At 38.9% G+C, this 18768-nt stretch overlaps 1 protein-coding gene across 2 annotated transcripts in view; it reads right to left on the reverse strand.

Annotated features, from left to right (window-relative positions):
• CAPN6 (calpain 6) overlaps positions 1–18524 on the reverse strand; it is an 80767-nt gene extending 62243 nt beyond the window's left edge. For both annotated transcript variants that reach the window (XM_058197003.1, XM_058197004.1), the window contains exons 1-2: positions 18365–18524; positions 11121–11293 (exon numbers count right to left, since the gene is read on the reverse strand). In XM_058197003.1, the coding sequence (XP_058052986.1) occupies positions 11121–11288 (168 nt within the window). In that variant the 5' untranslated portion in view covers positions 11289–11293; positions 18365–18524. The remainder of the gene's footprint in view (positions 1–11120; positions 11294–18364) is intronic.
• Between the last annotated feature and the right edge of the window lie 244 nt (positions 18525–18768).

Below are 18768 nucleotides of genomic sequence, written 5' to 3' on the forward strand. Positions count from 1 at the left end.
GGAAATGCCAAGCTTGCCAGGAATCAAGGCCACTACCCCCAACAGCCCCCATAAGGGAATGGGAAAAACCCCAAGGTCCTTGGTCTAGGATCCACATAGATTTTGCCGGGCCGTTTCATGGGCAAACCTTTTTGATTGTGGTAGATGCCTACTCGAAGTGGTTGGAAATTATACTCATGAAAACCGCAACAGCTGAGGCCGTAATCACAGTATTGCGGCGACTGTTTGTGACACATGGGCTGCCCGACACCATAGTGTCTGATAACGACCCACAATTCACGCCCACCCAGTTTGAGGGGTACTTGGCCAGAGAGGGCATCTGACATGCCCTCTCGGCGCCTTTCCACCCGGCGACGAATGGACTTGCAGAACGTTTCGTGCGCAGTGCCAAGGAAGCGTTATCCAGAATTAGCCCAGGAGATTGGCAAGCCAAAATCGATACCTTCCTGGCAGTCCAACATAGAACACCCTGTGTGGCCACCGGCCGCAGCCCATCGGAGTTATTAATGGGGAGAAGACTCCGGTGCCCCTTAGATCAGTTAAACCCAACATACTCCCCTGATGGGTACCAGAATACGGGGGATAAAACTAGAACAATGACCACGGGCGACCTGGTATGGGCACACAACTACAGTGAGGGTCCAGCTTGGCTAAAGGGAACCATTGTGGGAGTGACAGGCCCAAAATCATATTTAGTGGACATGGGGGATGGCCGAGTGTGGAAACGCCACATAGATCAATTACGAAAAAGAATACAAAACAATCCAGAGACCAAACAGCCAGACCCTGACTACCAAATATTTGAACCAACAGCTAGCTCAATCCCGAGGCGATCGGAGGACTTAGCTGAATCAGAGGAAGTCCAGCAACGCCAACCGGCTCCTCCAGAGGACAGCAGGGACGACTCTGCCAATAATCCAGGGCCGGAGGGCCCAGAGGAGGAGCTGGGAGGAACAAACAGTCCCTCCGACCAGCTCGACTCTCTCCCAGGGAATGATTTGCGCAGGTCAGAAAGAGTTAGGATACGCCCTGTCTATCTGCGTGACTACGTGGAGAAATAACATGCAAATTTTATGTAAATAATGGGCTAAATGCCTTCTGGGAGGGGAGGAGTGTAATGTATTTGAAATTTAGGAGGGAAATTTGGGCGGGAAAATACACGTTGCTGATTGGCTGGTGCCTCAGCCAAATACTATATAAAGAGAGGTGTTGCCTGTTGTCTTTGGCTGGGTATCACAATAAACTAAAGAGCTGTTGTCACTTGCATCGTCTCCTGCCTCTTCATTGCCCAAACTTAACAATACACCTCCATGCTGGAGGTGCCTGCCAGAGAATAGAATAGAATAGAATAGAATAGAATAGAATAGAATAGAATAGAATAGAATAGAATAGAATAGAATAGAATAGAATTTATTGGCCAAGTGTGATTGGACACACAAGGAATTTGTCTTGGTGCATATGCTCTCAGTGAACATAAAAGAAAAGAAAAAGAAAAAAAATACCTTCATCAAAGATACAAAACACAAATGATGGTCATAGGTTGCAATTTAACTCTTAATGATAGCAACAAAAAGTTACAGTCATAAGTGGAAAGAGATTGGTGATGAAAACGATGAGAAGATTAATAGTAGTGCAGATTTAGTAAATAGTTTGACATTGTTGAGGGAATTATTTGTCTAGCAGAGTGATGGTCTTCGGGAAAAAACTGTTCTTGTGTCTAGTTGTTCTGGTGTACAAAGCTCTATAGCTTCGTTTTGAGGGTAGGAGTTGAAACAGTTTATGTCCAGGATGTGAAAGATCTGTAAATATTTTCACAGCCCTCTTCTTGATTTGTGCAGTATACAGGTCTTCAGTGGAAGGCAGTTTGGTAGCAATTATTTTTTCTGCAGTTCTAATTATCGTCTGAAGTCTGTGTCTTTCTTGTTGGGTTGCAGAACCAAACCAGACAGTTATAGAGGTCCAAATGACAGACTCAATAATTCCTCTGTAGAATTGGATCAGTAGCTCCTTGGGCAGCTTGAGCTTTCTGAGTTGGCGCAGAAAGAACAGTCTTTGTTGTCCTTTTTTGATGATGTTTTTGATGTTAGCTGTCCATTTTAGATTTTGTGATATGATAGAACCTAGAAATTTGAAGTGATGACAGACTCCTCCTCCCCCTGCTTCTGCTTATCATATTGTTCTATTATTCTCATTATGTTCTTTTGTCACTGTTTATCAATCTATTATTTTATTTCGGTTCTGTTTACTCTATTTTGCTTCCTTTTTGTTATTATAAGCCATCTAGAGTAGCCCCACAGCAAGACAGGCAGCAAATAACAAATAAATAACCTTTTTTTCCTTCCCTGTTGACATAATTTCATTACTAGTTGGGTATTGTAGCAGAATCTTGAAAGTCAATCAACACCATTCTCCAGCTCAACTTACACCTAGCATAATTATTAAGGAGGAGTATCTTTCTCATGCTCCCCACCCTTCCAAGCTCTTTCGCAATAGTCCCCTTTTTGTAGACAGTCCACCATACTTGTCTCTCTGTTGGTCTGTCTGTTTATCCATCTTTATGGCCACCCATCTATCCAAGAAACTCGGGGTCACAAATGATCGAGTCATAGTAAAATAAAAAAACTGCTAATCACATGCATCTACTCCCTGCAAAAATCTAACTTACGCCATGGATCTTATGGTGCCCCAATCCTGCTTAGCTCCCCAATCCAGGGAAAGATGGCCATTTCCAGAGTCACAGTGCATTTGAATGTGTTTTAATGTTTTAATATGGGGTCATAGGACAGTTTTAATAAGATGACATGGAGCAAAGCAAAACCAGTGCAGTCCCAAGGGCAAAACTGGTGAAGGCAGAACACTAGATCCTGTAGAGGTAGGACAAGGGCTGTCTGCTAATTCTGCAATTAAATTGGTATAGCTTTTGTTTGGCTTTGCTGCCTTTATTGTGACTCCATCTCTGCGTGTCTCCCTGTATAATGTCAATCTGATTGCATTACAACGGCATATTTATGGCCCACTGCTGCCATTGGGAGATGCAGTTTCCATGGCAACCGATCCTTAACCTTCTGCCTTTGTATGCCACATGCACCTCTGAATGATGTCAGTGGGTTTTTTTATCTTCCTTTATAGTCTCCCCAGCTGAGAAGACATTTAACACTTTCCATTCAACCAGAAGAACTCCATAGATGTGTTTTAGGATAAGGAGAAAACATTGATAATAACCAATTTCTAGAGAAAAGCTGATTTGAGCTCAGCTGACAAGACCTCTGCACTGGTTCTGATCTTTCATTGTGTTCTACACCTTGGATTGATTCTTCTCCAGCCTGATTCCTCCCAAATGTGGGATCTCAACTCAAGTTATCTCCCACTGCCCCTGAATAATCTCTACTCCCTCTGGGAGAAGTTTATTCACCCACCCAAAGTGGCTTGTAAGCTTTTTCTATAGTGATGGCAGCTGGGAATGAGGCTCCTTGAGGATATCTGAAAATACATGATCTCTAAGATGGTTAGAAGAGAAGCTTGGATAGGAAAATCCCTGGTGATGTGTATGTCAAAAAATCAAGATGACATTGTGATAGAAGGCCTGCCCTTTTTTGACAGACAAAGAGATGGAATCTGAAGTTTTCAATTTGGTTTTATGTATCAATTATATTGGACAGGGAGATAGTTTTGAAAGCTTCTTTTGATTATTAAGAAAAAACAGACATCCAGTACTGTAACCAAGAAGTAATTTTCTTCTGGGAATTTAGACCTATTAAACACTTCCATTGTTTCTTTTTTGCGGGAGGAGGGAGCTTGATTTGACCAACATCTTTTTAACATACATCTTTTTAATGCATTTCCATGCATTTCTATATTATCTTAAAAAATATGTTGAGGTTTATGGTATTTTGCAAATCAGTCATGAAATAACCACAGTAATCTTTATGATGTTTATCAGTTTGCAGGATTTAGCCTAAATTCTGTAAGGAAATTCACTAAAATATACCTTTCCTCTATAGGCATGTTTCTGCCCTTCCCAAAGAAAGCAGCTGAATGAAAAGATTAAATTAGGACAAATATTCAGGTCACATCTGGATTTTGTCCTGGTATAGGGTATTTCAGTATTTTGCAATCCGTCTAATAAGGAACACATGTAAAACCTTTGAAAGAAAGAATTACATTGAGTAGAAGGTGCTAATGAACATCATTTACAACAGATGAAACTATTCATTGTTCCTGTGGGGATGATGGGTCTTACAGGGCAGGGCTGGGATGACTTGGAGCTGTGAGACACCCCCTTGCCTTATATTTTCTCAGTAATTATCCACAATGGTGCTACAATATGGTAACCATGGAGACCTTCAGGCACCTCAGATAATGAGTCCTCTCCTGATAGGGCAGGGTGAATCTATCCATCTTGTTTTTTATGTTACTCATTTTTTTAAAAATCCAAGTTTTTTTCTGTCCTCTTTAGGATAAAAATAGGCAATTATTTTATTCTCCCATTTATGCCATGCCACAGTCAGTATGTACAATTCTTCCTAATATAAAGAGGACAAAATCGGTCATGTTAGAAGATCCTATTGGAGAAAAATGGCAGCCCTTGATTAATTCCGCAAATCTGGTAAATAGGCAGAAAATCAGAATAACAGGTTAACTTAGTACTATAATTGTTCCAGCCTGCCAGCTTGAAAAAAATCCAATAGAATCAAATCAAACCAAAAGTAACTGAACCAAAATAAAACCAAATCAAGCAGAATTAATTAAGGTATCTTAACTAACTGGAATCTCCACAATGTATAAGTGAGCAGTTAAAAATGTTTCCATGGATATCAGATCAATTCACTACTGAGTATAAGGTGTTTCAGAAATGATAAATTAGCAGTATAACAATCACTGTAAATTACTGTGGAAGAAGGAATACATCAACCTTATCCCACTATTCTGCCTAATACATATATACGTATACATATACACATGCACACATATATACTGCAAGATTCTGTAATGTAACCTTGTAATAAGAAATATCTATCTCAGAATCTTCCAATTGCAATATTCTATTAATGTAATCTTGTAATATGGAATCTGTATGATGTGCATGAAGCAACCATTAGAATGAAATAAGCAGCAACTCACGTGAAATTGCTTTAAAATTGGGAAGAGTGCACCAACATCATATACTGCCACCTTATTCATTTAACTTACACATAAAATATATCATGAGAAAATCTGGAATAGAAGAAATTGGACTTAAAATTGCTAAAAGAAATAGCAACATAGCAGATAGGCTGCACTCATGGCTGGAAGAGAGGAAAACTTGAAATTTCAGTTTGCTTCCCATTATTAAAAAAAAAAATATCCATCAGATCATGTCAACAGTTAATACCAACCCAACGGCAAGAGGACTTGTAGTAGTTACAGATGTTATCCCCCTAGGCTCAAAAATACACAGAGATGGCGACTGCAGCCACATAAAGAGAAATTTGTTTGTTGGAAAAATTGGATGTGAGGAAAGCAAATGACTTTAAGAATGAAGGATTTTAAGCATCTTTCAATCAGGGAAGTATATGCGTGTGAATATTTAGCACTGGGGTTCATTAAATAAGATGCTATGCATAAGGTAGCATCTTTTACAAAATTGATCAATTTCAAAACCTCCCTTTGTATATTTGCATTCCTCTGGATGCAGGGAAGACTGGTGATCTCCTGACTGCTTTTACTTATTAAATTCCCCTTATCCAGGATTGCTGCTTGGCTCAGCTTCAACTTCATCTGGTAAATGTGTTTTGGCTGGTTCTTTTGGGCCCTATTTCAAGAGTTACTTTCTTTTCTGTTTAAGCAAAGATTCATCTAAAGAATGAATGACATTTGGCAGTGATGTAGAAGTGGTTTCTGATGCATACCAATTCAATTAGTATGTTAAATGTACACATAATGAGCATATAAACCTTATAAATAGGCAGCAATAAATTTTTAAACTTTATAAGGTACAAAACGAGGAGACTCAATAAAAGTGCCTGGAGCCGCAATCAAAAACATTGAAATGTCCAAAATTGCAGGTTCTTCAAAAAAGCAGGAGTTTTTATTTTACCCAAAACACGTACCAAAAGATATGCAGGAACAGAACAAGTAGCTGCAAGTGATTGAATAACAGAATATCACAGAATAACAGAATTGGAAGGGACCTTGGAGTTCTTCTAGTCCAACCTCCTGCTCAAGCAGGAGAGCCTATACAATTCTGGATACATGGCTGTCCAATCTCTTTTTAAAAGCCTCCAGTGATGCCCACAACTTTTGAAGGCAAGACATTCCACTAGTTATTTGTCTCACTATTAGGAAATTTCTCTTTAGTTCTAATTGCTTCTCTCCTTGGTTAGTTTCCATCCATTGCTTCTTGTCTTACCTTCTGGTGCTTTTGAGAACAACCCTTCTTTGTGGTAGCCCCTCAAATATTGGAACACTGCTATCAGGTCACCCCTAGTCTCTAGACAAGCCATATCCAGTTCCTGCAATTGTTCTTCATATGTTTTAGCTTCCAGTCCCCTAATCATCTTTGTTGCTCTTCTCTGCACTCTTTTCAGAGTTTCAACATCTTTTTTATATTGTGGCCATCAAAACTGGATGCAATATTCCAAGTGTGGTTTTACAAAGGTATTATAAATGTGGTATTAACACTTCACGAGATATTGATTCTATCCCTCTGTAATGCAGCCTAGGACTGCATTGGCATTTTTTTGGTGGCTGCAGCTCACAGCTGGCTCATATTTAAGGGAATAGCCCAGAGAGTAATGCTCCTAGTCTTGTACTCTATTTCTGGACATTATTTCATAAATTCTTCTTGTTTTCCCCAAATTGGAGGAAGTTAAACCCACAGGACAATAAATGTTTTGAGGGTTTAAGAGTCAAAATATGGGAAAAAAATCTTCTCCCTTTGTTCTGATTCCAGAGACTGCCTGGTCTACAAACAAAATCAATTATACCATATTGTTCACTGGCAGTTAACCCAAAGCATTACAATCTGAGTTGAATCAACAGTTAAATTAAGTGCAGATGAGTAAATAAGGCAGAGACTATAAGTAACTCTCCTTGATAGATTGGTCTCCAGCTATTCAGCAAAGAAAGGCAGCTTTCTGAAAACCAAAACAGACAGTCATATTCTACCTAAACAAGGTAATCCAACTTATAGTAGGCTAGAAATGAAACTGGGGAAAACTGGGAAATCCAAGTACAGCTAGTCCTCAACTTACAACAGTTTGTTTAGTGGGCATTCAAAGTTACAACGGCACTAAAAAAAGTGACTTAGGGCCATTTCCACACTTTCTCTGTTGCAGCATCCCCATGGTCATTTGATCAAAATTCAGATACTTGGCACCTGACTCATATTTATGACCGTTGCAATGTCCCTGCATCATGTGATCATATTTTGCGACCTTCTGATAAGGGGAATCCAAATTCACTTAACAACCAAGTAACTAACTTAACAAATGCAATGATTCACTTAACAACTGTGGCAAGAAAGGTCAGAAAATGGGGCAAAATTCATTTAACAACTGTCTGGTTTAGCAATGGAAATTTTGGGTTCAGTTGTGGATGTACCTGTAAATGATTAGAAAACGTGAGTTTTCCTTTGTTTTTAATAGACAAAGGTAACAGGCTTCCGAGGATGCTATAAAGTGAAAATATGTGAACCTGTTCTGTATGACGAAATTTGGAATTGATGGCTCTAATGAAAAGTTACAGAGACACTTAGAATCAGATCATACTTCATGTAACAATCACACTGCTTAGTGACAGAATTGCTAATCCCAATTGTCAACAGTCAGTGAGGACAATCTTTATATGTATTTTCCCAACACTTCACTTTAATATATTCATACATGTTTTTCAGGGGTGAAATGCTCCCAGTTCAGACAGGATCGTGCGATCTGATAGCAATCGTGGCTGGTGGTTCGGCAATCCGGTAGTGATAGCAGGACCAAGCTCCGCCCACCCATCCGGGTGTCATTACTTCCTGGTTTTAACCAGGAAGGAATGTGTTTTTTACCTTCTGCGCATGCACATAAGATTTTGCACGTGCACAGGTCTGCGCGTGTTTCTGTGACGCATGTACTTCCGAACCAGTAAAGGAAGGTAAGTAGATTTCACCCCCGATGTTTTTTTTAAAAAAGCAAAATGTTGCAGATTTTAAAAACCATAGTTTTAAGTCAAGCCAAACATTCATTTTTTTCCTGTAGGTCTAGGAGGTGCAAACTGGACAACTACATAGAACTGATTTTTTTATCCCTCCCTAGTTAGCTGAGGGTGAAGAATACATTATCAAGGTGAGAAGCATTTTTAAAACATGGGCTGATCAGAAATGTAAAAGAATTATGCCTGCCGATAACAGATATAGCTGTTTGATTCCCAGTGAATTCTTGGGAGGATGAATGCTAGCAAAGATCAAAGTCCAGTCGGTATTTGTCTTTCCCATTGCAAATATTTTGGCTTGGCTTTTTTTTTTAAATGAATTCTTGGCTCTTTCTTTCTTTTAACCCCCAACTGGTTCCATTTATTTCGAATTCTCTGTAGATACTGCTTCTGTTTTTTCAGCACTTCTTGGGCTGAGCATGCAAGCACAAATCATGTGATCATTCCAGTAAGCATTTCAAAAAGAACCAGTGTTAAGAGTTGCTGTAAGCAAACCAGGCAGTTTTGCTATTAAAGAAAAATCTCAAAGTTGCACGCACATTTTCCTGAATAAGGCCAATCCCACTTCCTTGGCTCTAGAAGAGCAACACATTTCTTTTTTTAAAAAAATAAGAAAATTGCCAAAAAACCTGCTCTGGAAAGATTGCATAAAATGAGTTGGCTGTACAGGTAGTCCTCAAGTTAGGACCGCAATCGAGCACCAAATTTATGTTGCTAAGTAAAACATTTGTTAAGTTAGTTTGCCCCATTTTACAACTTTTCTTGCCACAGTTGCTAAAGGAATCATTGCATTTGTTAAGTTAGTAACATGGTTAAGTGAATCTGGATTCCACATAGACTTTGCTTGTCGCAAAAGCTGATCACATGACCCCAGGACACTGCAATCGGTATAAATATGAACCACTTGCCAAGCATCTGAATTCTGATCATGTGATCATGGCAATGCTGCAGAGGTTGTAAGTGTGAAAAACAATCATAAGACACTTTTTTTTTTTTGTTTACATTTATACCCCGCCCTTCTCCGAAGACTCAGGGCGGCTTACAGTGTATAAGGCAATAGTCTCATTCTATTTTGTATATTTTTACAAAGTCAACTTATTGCCCCCCCAACAATCTGGGTCCTCATTTTACCTACCTTATAAAGGATGGAAGGCTGAGTCAACCTTGGGCCGGGCTCGAACCTGCAGTAATTGCAGGCTTTGTGTTCTTAATAACAGGCTTTTACCAGCCTGCGCTATTCACCGGCCCTTTTTAGTGCTATTGTCACTTTGAATTATTACTAAATGAACTACTGTAAGTCGAGGACTACCTATATACCAAACTGTATATCCCATAGAAATGACTTGTATTTTGATGTTTTATTTCCCCCCCAAATATCAGTAGTGATGTCAAAAGACAAACCTTCAAAAATGACATTCAGGTAGACTAAAGCATAATCAGATGTGGAGTTTCTAAACAGCGGTCTAAGAGACAATCCGGGGAAGAAAAATAATTGGTGGAGATGGATAACACATGCCATCTAAAAAAAAATCTGTTCTTACTGCATTTCTGTTTTTGATCTGAACCAGACATTAGCTCTTGCATTCAGCTTTATGTCTTTATGGTTAGAGTGCAGTACTGCAGGCTACTTCTGCTGATCCCTGGCTGCCAGCAGTTTGGCAGATTGAATCTCACCAGGCTCAAGGTTGACTCAGCCTTCCATCCTTCCGAGGTTGGTAAAATGAGGACCCAGATTGTGGGGGCAATATGCTTGCTCTGTAAACCATTTAGAGAGGGCTGTAAAGCACTATGAAGTGGTATGTAAATCTAAGTGCTATTGCCACTGCCGTTAATTGGAAAAGCAAAGCACGCAGAAGGTAATTTTCCATCTGAATTGCTAAAATCTCAGTATGTGTTTCTGCTTTTGGTCTGGAGAAAGCAGAGAGGAATAAGCGAGCATAACCTCTCATCTTTGTACCTGTGAACTATTAAAATACTACAGTGGGATTGGAATCCTGAAATGGGATCAAGGAGACCCATCTGATCATCGAACTCATTGAGTGAACAGTGGAGATATGCATAAATAGTAAGGTAGCTCAGAGATTGTCATGATCACTCATTAGGTGCTTTACTGAGAGAAGATAAGTCCTTGGTTCCAGCTAAATCAGATTGTAGCATGGGATTTAAGTCACAATTAGTATCCACTAATCTAGGAAAGCAAAGGACTCACTGGCTCAGCCCAGCCCACATAACCAACACCAGCATATTTAAATTTCAGCGAGGTGACAAAATATTTGTACCAAAGCTACAGCTACAGTTAAAGACTCTTTCGAATCCATCTTGGCTCCCGGACCACTGTTTTTGCTTGTCTTTAGCCCATGGAACCTCAGTACTTGTTATTAATTGGTTTGAGGAGCCATGACGAGTACTAAAAATGAAAAGTATCAAACAAACCACGTGACTAACGTGTGACCCCCTTGTTTCGGCCAGAAACCAGAGTTACAAAGCAGCTGACACTAACAAGTTTTAGCTTGCGCATCGAGCACCAAACAAATGATGAATACTGAGACAAAATTTTCATGTCCAAATGTGTTAGTCGAATTAGTCAGTCAAATTAATCAAGTTTTAAAGCAATTGAGTACTGAGGTACCACTGTAAGAAACTTGGACTTGTTTGGGTTTTGAATTCTGGATACTGGATACTTTTCTGCAACTGTCCGGACAACTGTAAGTAATCCTTTTTGGAATTTTAATTTGGACTGGTACAGCTACGGTTAGCACCTCCTAAATTTGTCCTACCACAGAATAAACCATTCACCTGGTTCAGACTTGATAGGAAGGGTTTAAAGATGGTGAGGTATGAAAAGGACAGCACAAAGCTTGGGCACATAGCAGAGTTAAGCGAGAACAAGGTTCTTTAAAAAAATAGATTTAGAAATAATGGGGCAACTAGACTGATATTTCACATACCTTTGGGCGTTTCCACTCCACATTTGCTACTGGTGGATTCAGATAGAAGAGAGAAACATTAGAAGCAGGAAAATCAGGGTCTTCAAAGAGCTTCTCCTCTTCAAGGCACTTTCGCTTGAGGTCTTCATACTTCTGATTTTTAAAGGGCTTGGCTGAGGTAGAACCCATGGACTCTGGAGAAAATGGATATTGTTTTGTAGAAATGGCTTGTCATAAAATCACTTTGACTCAACTAGCGGCACATATACTGGGGCAAAGAACAATCATTTCACAATCAAACTCAGATGATGGATGGTATCAGACAACTATTAGTTTGGTACAGATGATGGCCACACACTAAGGAAGAGCTGTGCATCTAATGCTATTTCCTCCTCTCTCCTACAATATCCATCCATCCCTCCCTCCCTCTCATGTCTGTCTGTCTGTCTGTCTATCTCTCTCATTTATTTCATATTTCTTAATTGCCCGTCTCCCCCCGCCCATCTCCTTTAAAGCTTCAACCTCTCTGGTAGATAATAGGTGGTTGTTGTTTTTTTGATAAAAGAAAGTATTTGGACAATCAACCTTGACTCCCAATTCCAAAATGGATTAGCAGGAGAGGCCAAAACTATCTTGCTATCTAAGGCAAGATCATGGCAACAGGTCCCATCACTTCCTGGGAAATACAAAGGGAAGAAATGGAAGCAGTGACAGATTTTATTTTCTTGAGCTCCAAGATCACTGAGGATGGCAACTGTAACCATGAAATGATCCTTGGGAGGAAAGCTATGGCAAACCTAGACAAAAAAACAGAGACATCACCTTGTCAACAAAGATCCGTATAGTCACAGCTCTGGTTTTCCCAGTAATAATGTATGGCTGTGAAAGTTGGACCATAAGGGAGGCTGAGCACCAAAGAATTGATGCTTTCAAATTATGGTGCTGGAGAAGACTCTTAAGAGTCCCTTGGACTGCAAGGAGATCAAATAAGTCGATCGTAAAAGAAATCAACCCAGATTGTTTTTTTGAAGGACAGATCCTGAAGCTGAAGCTCAAATACTTTGGCCATCTAAGGAAAAGAGAGAACTCCTTGAAGAAGAAAATGATGCTGGGAAAGACTGACAGCAAAAGGGGAAGGGGACGGCAGAAGATGGGATGGTTTAGATAGTGTCACTGATGCAATGAACATGAATTTGGGCAAACTCTGGGAGACGATGGACGAGGGGGGAATGGCATGGGGTTGCAAAGAATTGGACATGACTTAGCAACTGAACAAAAGGCAAAGGATAAAATGACACACACACACCCATGATACATACAAAAACTAGAAATTAACACCAGTTTATTTCCACAATAATGAAAGAAAAGCACTTTCTATTTCATCACAAAACAGCAGACTAACCTACGTAGTAATTAGTTTGCTGGAGTGGAATGGAATGGAACAGAAGCTGGAAGGGACCTGGGAGGGCTTCTAGTCCAACCCCCTGCTCAAGCAGGAGACCCTATCCCATTCCAGACAAATGGCTGTCCAGTCTCTTCTTAAAAACCTCCAGTGATGGAGCACCCACAACTTCTGATGGCAAGCTGTTCCACTGGTTAATTGTTCTCACTGTTAGGAAGTTTCTCCTTAATTCCAGATTGCTTTTCTCCCTGATTAGTTTCCAACCATTGTTTCTTGTCTTGCTCTCTGGTGCTTTGGAGAATAATTTGACCCCTGCTTCTTTGTTTTAGTCCCTCAAATATTGGCTCACTCTCAGTTTTGTTCTCCATCACTTTATTCATAGCCGCTCCCAATACTGACCAACGAGTTTTCATTTGAAATCTTGTATATAGCAATAGGTGACTGCCGATATGATTGGATTGCTGCTATGCAACACACACAGCTTTATGAAACTGCAACCACAGGATATGATTTCCATAGTGTGCAACTCCTTATGAAGCTGAGTACAACAAAGTGTGATTTATACAAAACTCCTTTGCAGAAAAGATTTTCACGGAAAGTCTGTTTAAAAGAAGAATATTAGAAAAATCCACCAGCCAGCTCGCTAGAAATACAAAATGTGTATAACAATAGTTACAATAGAGAAGTTGGATTAAAAATGGATTTTGATTTATGCTGTGCATAAATTAGTATTACACCAGGGGAACATTTGAGCTGGCCATTTGTCAGGGCCTCTCAGATGTTGATCAGTTGCAGAGTGGGTTGGTCGTAAGGGTATAAATAGCTGAAATGAGTTTGGACATACTGGCTCAATCAAATTTTGCAATGCCAGAAAGGCTAGTTTCAGACAAAGGGTGCTAAGGTTTCTCCACAAAAATTGTTTAGGAAAGGAATTGCTATCACTGAAAATTGCATGTAAATAGTGAGAATTTAAAAAGAATTCTATCAATGGAATATGGATTTTAAAAATAAGCCATGAACAATGAAAGCAAGACTATCTTTCGTTGTTCGATAGGCTTTGGGATAATTTATGTTAAAAGATATGTAAATTAGGAGCAGATGCATATTAATGCACCTGGAGACTTTGCAAACATAAGTGGATACAAAATCCTGCATGATTTAAGCCCATAGGGAAAGTGTCATGTAGAATTCAAAGGTTATTTTTCTGTTATTAATCAGATAAAATTGTTAGTGATTCGCACATCTCCAGATGGGGAGAGAATAAAATCAGGCACAAACCAAATCAATATTTTAAAAAATGGAACATGAAATTGTTCTCTTGAGTATTTTGGAGCTTATTATCTGGCAATAAAACTCATTGGCATATTATTAAAAATCCTTCCTTGGCCAAACTACCAATCTATTTTATACATACAGTACTAGAGACTATTTAAAAGGTTCCAGGGGAATTTCTCTTCAGTCTACCAAGATAGAATTTTAAGGGTAGGTACAATAATACTACAGCCAGTTTGGTGGAGTGGTTAAGGCACCAGGTTAGAAACCAGGAGACTGTGAGTTCTAGTTCTGCATTAGGTACAAAGCCAGCAGGTAATCTTAGGCCAGTCACTTTCTCTCAACCCTAGGAGGGAGGCAATGGCAAACCACTTTTTAAAAACCTTGCCAAGAAAATTGCAGGGATTTGTCTTGGCAGTCTCCAAGAATCAGACACAGCTAAATGGAAGTAAAAATATATATTCTAACTTAATTCATTTGACACAAAGTTTTCACTAGTCGAATTTTCTGAAGCTTTAAGAAAATATAAAGGGACCTGGAAGCTAAAACCTATGAAGACTGGTTTCAGGAATTGGATATGTCTAGTTTAATGAAAAAAGGACGAGGGGTGACATGTGTTTCAGTGTTTCAGTATCTAAGGGACTGTCACAAAGAAGAAAGGGTCAACCTGTTTGCCAAAGCACCTGAAGGCAAGACAAGGAGCAATGGATGGAAACTAATCAAAGATATATCCAATCTAGAACTAAGGAGAAATTTCCCATCAGTGAGAACAATTAACCAATGGAATAACTTCCCTGCAGCAGTTGTGGGTGCTTCATTACTGGAGACTTTTAAGAAGAGACCGGATAGCTACTTCTCTGGAATGGTATGGGTTGAGCAGGGGATTGGACTAGACCTCCAAGATCCCTTCCAACTCTGTTATTCTGTTATATAAGTGTCTAACAGCTTGACTCCCTCTATATTTGGAAGAGTTACAGAATGAATTTTGCAATAATTGTTGAGAAGTTATTTCCCTTTCTTACTTTCTAAAACCCCATCTGTTTTATCCTGAAAATGTCTCTTCTCCTCTTAAAAGTATGTATCTTCACCACCACCATCCTGAAAGTTAGGAAGGTCCTGATTCTATAGGACTTCTCTAATTTTTCTACCTTTAAATGAATAGCAATGGAAGGAGCAGATCCATAAAATATTTCAGATTGAGAAGATGAGCAGATACAGGAAGAGCTATGGAGTGATGGAAGGAGGTATTAGGCATTTGCATTTTTGGGGGGAATCGAAAACTAAACTCCAAAAGAAAGAAATTTTAGAAAAAGTCTCAAGCATCCCAAAAATAACATACAGTAAAAAGGAAGTACCGTATATACTCGAGTATAAGCCGAGTTTTTCAGCACGTTTTTTGTGCTGAAAAACGTCCCCTCGGCTTATACTCGAGTATATGACTTATCTCAGTTTTTTTTAAAGCCCCTCGGCTTATACTCGAGTATATACGGCTTATACTCGAGTTTTGTTTTTTTTTCTTTTTTTCACATTTTACCGGACGGCGCGAGGAAGCCCTGCCGGTGCAGTGAGAGGGCGGGGCGGGGGAGCCGCCAGCCTTCTCAGCTGAGGGAGGGAGGGTTTCCCCAACCGGTAGGTGCCTCATTTCCCACCCTCGGCTTATACTCGAGTCCCCAGTTTACCCCCGTTTTTGGGGTAAAATTGGGGACCTCGGCTTATACTCGGATCGGCTTATATTCGAGTATATACGGTAACCTTCATAGGGGAAGGAAATGTTTGACAAATGGCATAGTAGAGTCTTAACATAGAATACTTTTGGTCTATATGGTGGCCAACAAGTCCAAATCTAGTTTGAAGATCAAGAATTATAGTGGGTAGAGACTGTTTCATTTGGAAAGAAATTTACATTTCTGAGATTAAAGAATGTGTTCAAGATATTGTGTGCATTCTTAATCAATTTGTGAAATGTCTTTTGTGAAAATAAGATGGACTCTTAATAGCATTTTTTCTTTCCTTTGTTTCCTTCTCCTCCCCTTATTTAGCTTATTTTAACCGTGTGTCTGTCTTGAAGAGTTTAACACAGGATGCAGTAAGATTTTACACTTAGGCAAGAAAAACCAAACGCACAGGTACAGGTTAGGTGAAACCTGGCTCAATATCAGTAACTGTGAAAGGGATCCTAGTAGACAATGACTTAAATATGAGCCAGCAGTGTGCGGCAGCCACCAAAAAAGCCAATGCAATCCTAGGCTGCATTAATAGAGGGATAGAATCAAGATCACGTGAAGTAGTACCACTTTATAAAGTCTTAGTAAGATTGCACCTGGAATACTACATCCAGTTTTAGTCACCACAATACAATAAGATGTTGAGACTTTAGAAAGAGAACCAAGAATAACAACAAAGATGATGTTTTTAGCCTGGAGGCTAAAAGATATGAAGAACGGTTGGTTTCTGGAACCGTTCCTGTCCTATTGTTCCCTTCATTATATCAAATTAATATAGTTGATGCATATTTTTTTTACATATATATATATATATATATATTTTCAAGATATGTTGTTTTATCTATGACAATTGTTTGTGTATACTGTTGTGACAAAAAGAAATAAAAAAAAAGAAGGACTAGGGGTGACATGAAAGCAGTTAAGTTACGTTTACTTTATTGTCATTGCATCTTGTATAATAAAATTAAATGTCACCTTCAGTGTACATTATAACTATAAAATAAATCAGAAACACACATTCTTCATATTCTATACAATTGAATTAAAACCCAACATTGCATTATCTACTGCACTATACAGTAGAATTCAGTATAGTTATTGCCCAGTCTGATTAAAGTCCCCTGCTATAATATGCACAGCATCAGGATACTTATTCTGCTGATTACTAACAGTGTCATACAAGAATCCCAAAGCTATGGTTGTATTGGCATCAGGTGGGAGTAATCAAAACCACTCTGAACTCTCATGGAAGACATTTAAGAGTCATATACTCCAGACCCATGGAGCAGTGGCTATCTAGAGTCTTTATATTGATACACCAGCTTTTGTTCACATAAAGGCTTAAACCTTTGCTCTTGCCAGATTTTCTACTCCTGTCCTGCCGGTGAGCTATGTTCCAATATTTGAGGGGCTGCAACTAATCAAAGGAGAGAATCAACCTAGAATTAAGGAGAAATTTCCTGCCAGTGAGAACAATTAATCAGTTGGAATGAGTTGCCTCCAGAAGTTGTGGGTGCTCCACCACTGGAGGTTTTTAGATCATTTTTTGATTTCCATCCTAAAGAAGCACTGAATCGGAAGAAGTGGATTTCTACAGCTGCAGAACTGATTCTACCATAAGAATCTTCTTTCGAGTTGACCATGATGTGACAATCACCCTTTTTATGAACACAACAATCACATTCACTACTAGATTGTCATGTTGCACTAATCCATGCTTTCATTAACTGCACTTCTATCAACAAATCATCATTAGCCGGAACTGTACAACATTCTAACCCTAACCCTAATTGTAACTTGTTCCACTCCTCATCCTTCAAGAACCTAAATTGTCCCATTAACATTCATTTGTCTCTAATTTAAGACTCAGTGATGAATTTGTGCTGAATTCATTTCTTTGCGCCCAGCAAACTCTACTTCTAGGGGCAATGGGTCGCCTAACCCTGCCATAAACTACAATTTGCAAATCATAGAAGCTGTTTTTCAAGAATATGCTGATTTAAACCAAAAGAATATTATGACTTAGAGCGATGCATGGACCTAGATATTTCCTAACTGCAGAGATCAACTTCCATTTATTAATTCTTATTTATAGATCACTTTTCATTATAAAAGGGGGAGCAAGCAGATAATTTACAATATGAAACCAATACATCTGAAAACAAAACAGTATCTGGAGACTGTAGTATACAATTGCACAAAGCAAGCTACTGTTTATTGCAGTTTCTGGTGCACGAAATTCCTCTCAATAATTATGAGATTTACTTATGAGAAAACACAGATGAAACTGCAAATCTGTCCTCCCATACTTTCTGTCTTTCAAAGATTGTTGTTGTTTCATTTGAAGAGGTATGAAGAAAATATGAAATTGTCCTTTGAAACTTTTAGGGTGCAAATCTCCTTATGTAAGTAAGGTAGGTTTTTTTTAGAGTAGCAAACAAAGGTTATATCTCTGCTTGTAGCTTGAACACAGATGACATTCTGCAAACACTTCCCAGCTTCACTGCATTGTTTTCTCTATCCTTAGAGGCAAACAGAGTTTTGTGTAAACAGTTCCCTAGTAAAATCAACAATCTTTTCACAGCCAGTCTCTTAATTCTACAAAAATGTGGTTTTGCTCAAAAGCTGAATTTCAAGTTCAGCTCCACTTCTGAACTTTTAAAAAATCCAAATAACCATTTGGGGTAGCAAACTTAGTTTTTTTTTTTAAAGTTATAATTGCAACCAACTCTTGTTCATCTAGATTTTTGTCCTTCAGTGCTGGTAGCTCCTACGGTATGTTAGAAGATACAATTTAATAAATGTTGCATTTTCAAGGAAGAAATGCTACAAAGTTAACGGGATGCAAATCAATACTATTAACTCACCTGAATTAAAATGACTTTAAGCCATCGAGTTCCTGTTCCGCCAGGCAAATATGCACAGATTCCTGGAGCAAACAAACTTAACCTGAAATCTTTTTGGACTGTACCAAAGATGTCTTCATCACAGGGGGAGATCAAAATAACTTCTGTCCACTTCTGTTTCTTTCTCTCTCTCTCCCTCTTGAACTTCAGTCTGCAAAATGTAATTATGAGTCATGTGGGGAATATTTTTAAAAAAAGTAGCTAGAAAGGAATTCAATTGGTTCATTCCTAGGGTACATCTGTTTAAAAAATTATCACCAGCATACTGTTGTCAAAAACAAGTACAAATAAATAAATTAAATAAACAGACTGGAAAGGAGAGCATCTTGAGATATCTTGTAATCATGTGTTGATGAGAGCTGAAG

This window comes from Ahaetulla prasina, chromosome 11 (genome assembly GCF_028640845.1).
Source record: "Ahaetulla prasina isolate Xishuangbanna chromosome 11, ASM2864084v1, whole genome shotgun sequence".
Classification (NCBI taxonomy): domain Eukaryota; kingdom Metazoa; phylum Chordata; class Lepidosauria; order Squamata; family Colubridae; genus Ahaetulla; species Ahaetulla prasina.